Raw genomic sequence first — 9,828 nt, 5'->3', positions numbered from 1 at the left:
GTGCATTTTTGTAAGTCTTTGGTTGTATGTGTATGTGTGAGCATGAGGGAGTGAGTGTGTGACTGTGTTTGTGTATGACTGTAAATGTCAGGTGGGGCCTTTGACTCCTCCCTTCACCTGGGACTTCTTTTGATGATATAGATCTTTGTCTCCCTGCCACACCTGGTGTGGAGTGCGGTGCCTTGGTCTGCCTGGGTCGTGGCTCCCGGGTCAGGGAGTTTAAGATTTTTGGCCTCTGCCTGACCAATCCCGGTGGCTGCCTGGTGGGTTCTGGGTCCCCGGCGGGGGTGGTCGCCCCTGGGTCCCGGGTCGCTGGGTCCCGGGCTCGGCCGGCTAGGGGGTGGGAGGCTGCGGGAAGGCCTGTGGGCTTGCCGCTAGTGATGTGTCGGTCGCGAAAGAACCGGCTCTAAGTGAACGACGGGAGCCGGCTCATCATTGGGAGCCGTTCCCTCCCCTCCCCCTCCCCTCTTGCTTTGGTGAAAGCTACAGGCGATTGGTCAGCATGTGTAACTGCGTGTCCAGACTGTCCACACACAGAGCAGTAGGGGCGGGGAAGAAGGAGGATAAGACTCAGACAGACAGCAGAGCACATGCGGGCGGAGGGAGACGAGAGGGAATGAGGAGGAGGAAAAAGGCAAGCGAGAGAGAGGAGAGTGCGACGAAGACAGTGAGAAAATGAGCGCCAGCAGTCGGAAAGTGGAGATTTCATAAAGTGTTCAGTTATTAAATCCATAGAAATGATAAATATTTGATATATTGCATTTTTTTACATTAGTAAATCATTTTACATATAGTTTTGCAATATTTGGGTGATAAATTTACTCTACGCAACAGAAAATCTGAGGAGCCACCTGGGAGCCAAAAGAGCCGGCTCTTTTTGGTGAGCTGAGCCAAAAGAACCGGCTCTCTAAAAAGAGCTGCAATTCCCATCACTACTTGCCGCCGATATCTCCCGGGACTCTGCCGGCTGCTGGTTGTGGCCCCTGGGGCCATCCTCTGCGCCTCTCGAGGGGGGCAGGGGCTTTTCTGATTGCAGTCTCCCTGGGGTTCCTGTGCTCTGGGGCAACTCCTGGATCTCTGGGACTTGGAGCTCCCTCTGTCTCCTGCACATCTTTAGGGGGCAGATCTGTGGACCCTCACACTCTCTATTGGACGCTCCTATAGAGAAACCTTACATAAACAAGCGCGTGTACACACACAGGTGCTCACACGGTGCTCTCATAAGTATGGACTTGGGCACGTTCAACACATGTCTTAAGGCTATGGTGGGCACTTAATGCACTGTGATTCATTATCCTGTGATTATTCAGTTAAACAATGTTGATTATATATTTCTTCATCAAGTTGACGCAGTGATAGCTTGATCTTGTTGTATTGTTGTTGTGTCCCATTTTTTATTATTATTTTTCTTCTCTCTTTCTGCAGGTCTAGCAGACTCTTGTTCATTATTGTTTATTTTTGTGGAACACACAAAACTGACTCCACTCTCGGTTTTGCTTTGATAAATTGTTTCCTCTTCAGTAATCGCTGCCAAACCACAACGTGAACAAACAACTCTGAAGCTCTCACCGACATGAAGGACCTTTAGAGGAACTGTAAAAAACTCGATCCAGGGAATTCACTGGACTTAAATCTGGCACTGCACTGATGTTCAGAGCAAACAGTTTCCGATCCAAAAGCAAGTCTGAATATTTTATTAGTATTTATTATAAATAAAAATGACAAATTTTGGTTTTTGATTGTTTGCAAACTTTTCTACAAACTTTAGGTTTCTTGTTTGGTTTTTGAAAATGTGTTTGTGGGGAAAATTGGTTTAATTTGCTGAAAGAAAAAAACGTGTCAGAAAAAAAGCTATCACGTGTTTCTGGCAGCTGCTGGTAGCTTTTGTGTGATCTGCTGCCCTAAGCTGCTGCAGGTTGCATAAAACATCAGAGATCTTAGGTTCTGCCTGCAGGGCGTTTGCTGAAGCAGGAGCTGATTAACTGTTTGTAAGCTGGTTGGGTGGAGGAGCATCTGGATCTGCTTCCTGTCATTGTTGTTGGGCACTTCCTGCATCAGGAACATTCTGGACTCTATCGTGGCTTAGAATATTTAACCCTTAAACCAACAGGTTCTTACTGAGACCATTTCACCCTTAAACAGAAAATAAAACAAAAAATATAATCATCTACCACCATCCACCATCCATCCATCATCTGTCCATCCATCATCCATTACCTCATCCATCCATCCATCTATCTATCTATCTATCTATCTATCTATCTATCTATCTATCTATCTATCTATCTATCTATCCATCATCCATCAGCTCATCCATCCATCCATCAGGTCATCCATCCATCCATCCACCCATCATCCATCCATCCATCCATCCATCATCCAACAGCTCATCCATCCATCCATTAGCTCATCCATCCATCCATCCAACAGCTCATCCATCCATCCAACAGCTCATCCATCCATCTATTAGCTCATCCATCCATCCATCATCCATCCATCCATCCATCCATTAGCTCATCCATCCATCCAACAGCTCATCCATCCATCCAACAGCTCATCCATCCATCTATTAGCTCATCCATCCATCCATCATCCATTAGTTCATCCATCCATCCATCCATCCATCATCCAACAGCTCATCCATCCATCCATCCATCAGGTCATCCATCCATCCATCCATCCATCCATCCACCTATCATCCATCCACCATCCATCCATCCATCATCCAACAGCTCATCCATCCATCCATCTCATCCATCCAAGGACAGGTTGCATCATTATTTATTATCTTCATCTTTAAAAGCTTTGAACTGCTGAGCAGATATCAGATAAAACTCTTCGGTCACTAAACTTTTAAATTATACAAACTCCAAATGATTGGATATTTTTCCACAGTCATGTCTGTGAGGTTTTATGGATATCAGCTGATTCCTGCTGTTTATCCATGCTCAGCGTTCCCAACGTGCATCAGACTCTGACCACTGGGTGTTCCTGCATTCTGCAGCACCACAATCACAGGAGTTTGTTTCACATGCTGGAGTCTTTGGAGCCGGAGACATCTGGAGGAGCAGACAAAACACCGAGCCGCCTTCCATTGTTTTCTGTTCAGAACGGAACCGGTCGCCAGGGGAGAGAGAAAGGAGCCGTTGGTGCTTCTAGAAATGATTTCCGTCTTTAGTTCTGAGGTCCAAACAGGATGCAGAATCATAAAGTTCATCACTTCTCAGGCGAATGGACGCCCACAGACTGCTCCCATCTTCCCCTAAAACCCGAAAAGAAGTTCTGGATTTATTCTGATTTATTGGTTTTCTGACCATCATGTTGCTGATTGTTCTCCTGCAGATCATCAGCAGCGTTGAGGTTTCACTGGGAGCTGACGAGGAGACGCTGTGCACCTCAAACGCCTGCTTCACCCTGCACGCGGTGCAGCTGAGCTTTGAAAAGGCCCGGCTTAGCTGTGAGGACAATGGAGGCTACCTGATGACAGTCAGGGACAGAGACGAGGAGCATGAGCTGCTCTCGCTCCTCAGGCTGAAGGAGAAACATCACAGCAACGGCTTCAGGCTCTGGATCGGGTTAAGACTGAAGGAGAAGGACTGTGTGCTACCTGATGAGACTCTCAGGGGGTTTAAATGGATCCTCGGGGAAGAGGATTCCCAGTATTCCAACTGGGAAAAGGAGCCAGCCTCCACATGCACTGAGAGATGTGTGAAGGCTAAATATGTGTTTTCCAGTCCGGAGCAGTTGAAGTGGACCGATGGGGGATGCAGAAGCCAGGCCTTTTATGCATGTAGGTTTTACTTTAAAGGGATGTGTGAGCCTCTGGCGCTGACTGGACCTGGAAGGATCTCCTACACTCCTCCATTCTCTAAGAAGCCACAGAAAGGGAAGATGAAACTCTATCCCGTCGGAACGTATGCTGTTGTTTATTGTGGCGGCCGGGAGTGGGGCTACTCCGTGTGTCATGACACCAACAGCTGGAATAATCCTGGCCCGTTTTGTGAGCTGGAAACCCAAAACTGTGGGACCAACAATGGTGGATGTGAGCATTTGTGCCAACAGAAGATGGAAGCGTTTCAGTGCTCCTGCAGGGACGGTTATGAGCTGGAGGAGGACGGGTTCTCCTGCAGGAAGCAGAACTTGTGTGGTCCCCGCTCCTGTGAGTATGAGTGTGTGACGGGGGAGTCGGGGTACTCCTGCAAATGTCCAAACGGGTTCAAACTGAGCCAAAACCAGCGTGACTGCGCTGACGTCAACGAGTGTGAGTCAGACATCTGTCAGGATCACTGGTGTGAAAACACACACGGCAGCTACACGTGTGTGTGTCGCGATGGTTACACGATGACAGACGGCGAGTGTAGCGACGTGAATGAGTGTGACGAGTCCAGATGTGAGCACATCTGCAGGAACAGCGCCGGCTCCTTCTCGTGTTCCTGCAACCAGGGCTTCACTCTGTCCCAGGATGGACACTCCTGTGCTGATGAGGACGAATGTCTCACTGACCCTTGTCCCACTGGGTCCACATGCACAAACACCTTTGGTGGCTTCCTGTGCACCAACCAGACCGAGACAGACCGGACGACGGACGGGTCAGCTGAGACCCCGCGCGTGTCCCCCACACCAGCTGCCCCATCAGCTGAAGGACCACTAGAGTCTTTAACCAGAACCACCATGGAGCTCCAGCATCAGTCCCCCCACACAGACCCGGCTGATCCCACAGACCTGAAACACAATACGTCCTTGCCTACGATCATGACCAAGTCTATGAACTCAAGGGTGATGGTCTGCGTACTCGGCTCGGTCGTCCCTCTCCTCCTCCTCCTCGCTCTGACTTTGTTCATCATCATTTTCCGAAGCAGTTGCTTTAAAAAAGAGGAGAAGAAGAAGACGACAGCCGACGGGTACTGCTGGGTATCCTCTGGTTTGGACCCTCGACTCGAGAAACTCTACGAGTCCATCCAGACCGATGACCTATGATCTGTCAGGAACCAGAACTTTGGTGTTTATTTATGTAATTTATGCTTTTATATCCTGAAATTCTGATTCATCAAATCACATAAAAACTTTACTGTTCATGAAATTGTGTCTGAAACAAAAACAGGATTAATGTCTGTTATAAAAGTTGTTCATGACTGGTTTCCTTGCATTGTGTGAGCGGGTTCTGGGTGTGGAGGTGTTCCGGACCGAGCCGGGCCTGTTATGTTAACCCCTCAGTAACCACAGAAGCAGAGAAAGTTTATACAGGTCTGTTGTTCAAACGTTGGGGTGAACTTTGTTTGTTATTATTAAAAGTGTTTGAAAGTTAAGATTTCAAAATAAAAGATTTCCTGGTCTGAAATAGAGGGAGAGGGGAGTGTTTTCAGATTATTTAAATTTGATTTATTTTAACATAGCAAGATGCTTTAGAAGCAAAAGGAAAACATGAAACCCAACACGCGCTGTCCCATTTTCCGAGTGAAGTGTGTCTTTGTCATCATGATTTTATGAAATAAATACCCCCAAAAAGTTTTGGGGGACAAAACTAAAAGAATATTTATGTTCTTCACATCTTGGAAAAGCCTTTTTCTTACAAGTGAGCCCTGAAATAAATAAAAGATGATGAATCTGTCTTTATTTTATAAATATGAAATCCTCCCGAGAATAAGTCTTTTGCTATTTGTCATAAAAAGGCGTTTTTTCCAGACTTCTGCACAGATTTACATTAAATATTAAATCGAAGCTGGAAGTTTTCAAAACAAGCTCGAGACTGAGAGGAGAAACGTCGCCCTCTCGTGGCCAAGCGGTGAATTACATCAGATTAGATTAATATCCTCTGAACGGGAAATTTATTCTGAAGAACAAAAAAGCGAAAACATTTGTTTGATGTTCATTTTTGTCAAATCAGAAGAGAAAATGTATTCAACTAGATTCAGATTAAATCCTTAAATATTTATTACAAATAATATAACTTTTACTTTTACAAACAAACCCGAATTCAGAAACTTTTTCCCCAGCGGAGAAAATGAGGCCAGACTACTTTTCTTTAACTTCCATAATTATAAATAACAAATATTCTTCATTATAAATGATCCAACATTTCTGTAAACAAAATCCCGTAAAGGAAAACTGTTGATCGGAACCACTAACGGAGCACCTGGATCAGAACTTTGGCTCAGTTCTGTTGTCCGTTCCATTAGGAAACCTTTGTTAATAATAAAGTACTGATGAACATTAATGACCCATATCATTAACAAACTTCTCTCAAACATAAAAGGATTTATGTTGTTATTATAAAGATGACTATTATTAGTGTTTGTAATAAAAATAATTATTATTTTCATCCTTATTATTGTTATTAATAATAAGTATTTTTATTGTTATTGATAATAATATTTATTATAATTATTACTGTAGCTGTTGTTATTAAAAATAATAATAATTGCTGTTGTTAATAATAACAATAATAATAATTATTATTATTATTATTGGAGCTGTTATTAAAAATAATAATTATTATTGTTGTTAATAATAACAACAATAGTAATAATAATAATAATAATAATTATTATTATTATTATTATTATTAATTACTTTTATTATTCAGGCCAACGTGTTTCTGTGATTATTTAATGAAACATTTTCGTTTCGGAGGTTTTAGTGGTTCTGGTTCTAAATGGGTTTGTTATTAATCTGTACAACCAGAGAGGATATAAATATCCGAGATTGTTCTGAAGGTCCAGATGTTCCTGAACAGAACTGCAGCTTTTATCCGGTTTCCTTCCTGGTTCTGGAGGCCCCGGGGGACCCGCTTTCCGGACTGGAGTTCCACATAACAGTCCGGTCCTCCCGCAGCAGAACGTCTCTGGTTCTGAAGGACAATGATTCTGGTCTCGGTTCTGGTCCTGCTGCTGCCTGACCCCGGACTCGGGTCGAGGCGAGCCGGGCCGTGTCTGCCTGTGTGTTCCGGAGGAGAGTGCATCACCGTTAACCGGGACCGGGTGGATTTTAAAACCGCAGAGGAAGCGTGTCGGAACCAGACCGGGGTTCTGCTGACCCTCCAGTCTCAGAACCACCAGAGGATCTTTGAGGTTCTGACCAAACAAGCGTTTGGAAACTTCTGGATTGGACTTCGTTTGCCGTCCGGATCCTGCAGCGACCTCTCGGTTCCGCTCAGAGGTTATGAGTGGACCTCTGGAGATCCAAACGGAACGTATGTTCCGTCCAAATGGACCGCTGAAGCGGAACTCTGTTCTCCTCGCTGTGTTTCTCTGTCCTACCAGCGCTGGGAGGAGCGGTTCTGTTCGGATCATCTGGACGGGTTTCTGTGCAGAAGCGAGCAGAAGTTCGCCTGTCGGGGAGAAGACCGAACCTTCAAAAGTTCTGCAGGCTGCAGAAGTGGACCGTGTGAGCAGCAGTGTACCGATGTGGGTGGAGGGTTTAAATGTTCCTGTGTCAGAGGGTACCGAACCGACCTTCTGGACCCGAGGCGGTGCCGACAGTTCTGTGGAGAGGGGAGCTGCCCGGCGCTGTGTGAAGGAGAGAGGTGTTCGTGTCCGGACGGGTTCGTGCTGAGCGGCAGGACCTGTGAGGACGTGGATGAGTGTGAAATGGGTCAGTGTTCTGGAGGGTGTGTGAACAGCTTCGGGAGCTTCATGTGTTTCTGTCCCGAGGGGTTCCGACTCCACAACGAGGTCCGATGCGTCCCGGTGCGTCCAGCTGGGTCCAGCACGACTCCTGCAGCCGAACCGGTTTCTAAGAACGGAACACTGAAGGTATCCACGGTACCGAAGGGCGTCTTCCTCTGGATCTGGGTCGTGGTCGCTGTGACTTTGGTGGCTTCTGTGGTTCTGATTCGGTTCTACGTTGTTAAACGTCAGAAACGGAACCAACCCCCTGCTGCTCCTGCAGAGGACGCGACCGGAAGTTAAAACAGGACCAGAACCACAGAGGAACCGGTGATCAGAACCTCAGAACCCGAGGTGAGGAACTCAGTTTTACACGAGGAAACAGCGCCACCTGGTGGTTGGTTTATAAACGTTATAAACGTCAGAGCGGCTCGATGTCAACAAACAAGTAAACAAACAAGTAAAGAAGGAACCCATTCATTCTGAACTCAGCTGTCAGTTATGTTTGGTCTAATTATAGAAATAAACACACACACACACACACACACACACACACACACACACACACACACACACACACACACACACACACACACACACACACACACACACACACACACACACTGAAATGTGATTCTTTGTGAAATCAGTCATTTCAGTGATCGTGCACCGACTCCGGCGTTGAAGGCCAATACCGATTTACTAAACTTTCTGATTATCAGCAAAATACAAAATTCTGATCCAAGGGAACAAAAACTTGCTTCTGTTCACATCTGCTGCTGATAGAATAAAGAACATTTATTTTTTTATTGCTGCTTAATTATCAAATAAATCAGATTAATGTCAGATTGGCCGAAACTGCTGCTTCTCCTCTGTCTGTTATATGAAAAATATAAACATTTATTTTGTAAACTTTGTTATATTTCCACAGGAAAAGTGAAGTTTTTGTACATGAAGGTTTTTTTTACTGTTTTGTACTGAGTTGTTCTCATGAAGCATAAAAGTGAGTTAAGGACAGTATGTTTATGTGTTTATGTTTATGTATTTAGCAGACGCTTTTGTCCAAAGCGACTTACAAGTGATAATCGGCATGTTGCCCTTGAGGCTAACAATAACAACAATAACAACAACAACTTGACATCAGTCATGGAGAGGAGGGAACAAAGGAGTGGACGGTAGAGAGGGGGGACGGGTGCAGGGAGGGTGCTAGTTTAGAAGATGCTATCTGAAGAGAAGGGTCTTCAGGAGTTTCTTGAAAATTGAAAAGGAAGCCGCTGTTCTGGTAGTGCTTGGAAGGTCATTCCACATTTGTGGAACGATGCATGTAAGCTTGTGAATTTGGCCTAAGAACACACATCACACCACGCTGTCTCCTGACATGTTCTCTGCTCTCTAGGGCCCTACTCTCCTTTACTGTGTGGACCGCTAACTGTTCTCTACCACCTTTACACCAGGGACCCTCACCTACTGTACCTTTTATCTTCCTTCCTCCATTTATCTGTCTTCCAAACCCTAAAATAGAAACGCAGGTGTATGCTAGAATGACCTGCAGCATGTTTATGTCTCAGGATCTTCAAACTGCACTGATGAACCACATGTATGTAGTCGCTCACTCTCAGCAGAGCAGGGAATGGCGGTGGGCACCTTGACCCAGGATGGGGGTTGGGGTCAGTACAGGGATTAACGCCAACCACAAGTGTCAAATTCTGACTTCCATAAAGAGGAAGGATGGCATAATTGGACAGATTGTTGTAAGATTGTTCTTTAAAGAGCAAGTCAACCCCTACCAGAGTCTAACTCCACTCCCACTTCCTGTTTGAAAAATGCAACAAATGCTGTTGCCAGGCAGACCGAGAAGGCGGAGCTGCTAACAAATACACACACATAGGCTCACCACAGCATTGTGACATCATAATGTACCAGTTTACATCATAGCATACCTCTTAGCCAATAGCGGTGGCAGATTTAAATTAAAATACAGTGCAGAGTTTTTACCTGACAACGGCACAACACTGCCAGTTTTAGGCAGAATATTTAAATTTTAACCAAGATGCACTGAAATGCCAAATTATTGACTACACGTGTCTGCAGCACGAGTACACACTCGTTTATTTAGTTTATCAGCAAAAAAAAGTCGATTTGGGGGTGACTTGCTCTTTAAGGATATACGTCAAACAAATGAACACATATTGCACCTTCGTAAGTTGCCACCGGTGCAGCAACT

General features: G+C 45.2%; 2 protein-coding genes across 2 annotated transcripts; both read left to right on the top strand.

The window, feature by feature from the left end:
* Window positions 1-3,011: 3,011 nt before the first annotated feature.
* Window positions 3,012-5,342, top strand: LOC107392580 (complement component C1q receptor). The gene has a single exon (XM_015970464.3). The coding sequence runs from the start codon at window positions 3,319-3,321 to the stop codon at window positions 4,975-4,977; it is 1,659 nt and encodes a 552-aa protein (XP_015825950.3). The 5' UTR covers window positions 3,012-3,318; the 3' UTR covers window positions 4,978-5,342.
* A 1,432-nt stretch (window positions 5,343-6,774) lies between these two features.
* Window positions 6,775-8,621, top strand: LOC107392046 (complement component C1q receptor). Its single transcript, XM_015969617.3, has one exon. It carries the CDS (start codon window positions 6,858-6,860, stop codon window positions 7,905-7,907), a length of 1,050 nt encoding a protein of 349 aa, XP_015825103.1. The 5' UTR covers window positions 6,775-6,857; the 3' UTR covers window positions 7,908-8,621.
* Window positions 8,622-9,828: the final 1,207 nt, after the last annotated feature.

This window comes from Nothobranchius furzeri, chromosome 18 (genome assembly GCF_043380555.1).
Source record: "Nothobranchius furzeri strain GRZ-AD chromosome 18, NfurGRZ-RIMD1, whole genome shotgun sequence".
In the NCBI taxonomy this organism is placed as follows: Eukaryota; Metazoa; Chordata; class Actinopteri; order Cyprinodontiformes; family Nothobranchiidae; genus Nothobranchius; species Nothobranchius furzeri.
Note: the sequence above shows the minus strand (reverse complement) of the source record. Positions and strands in the feature narration are given on the sequence as shown.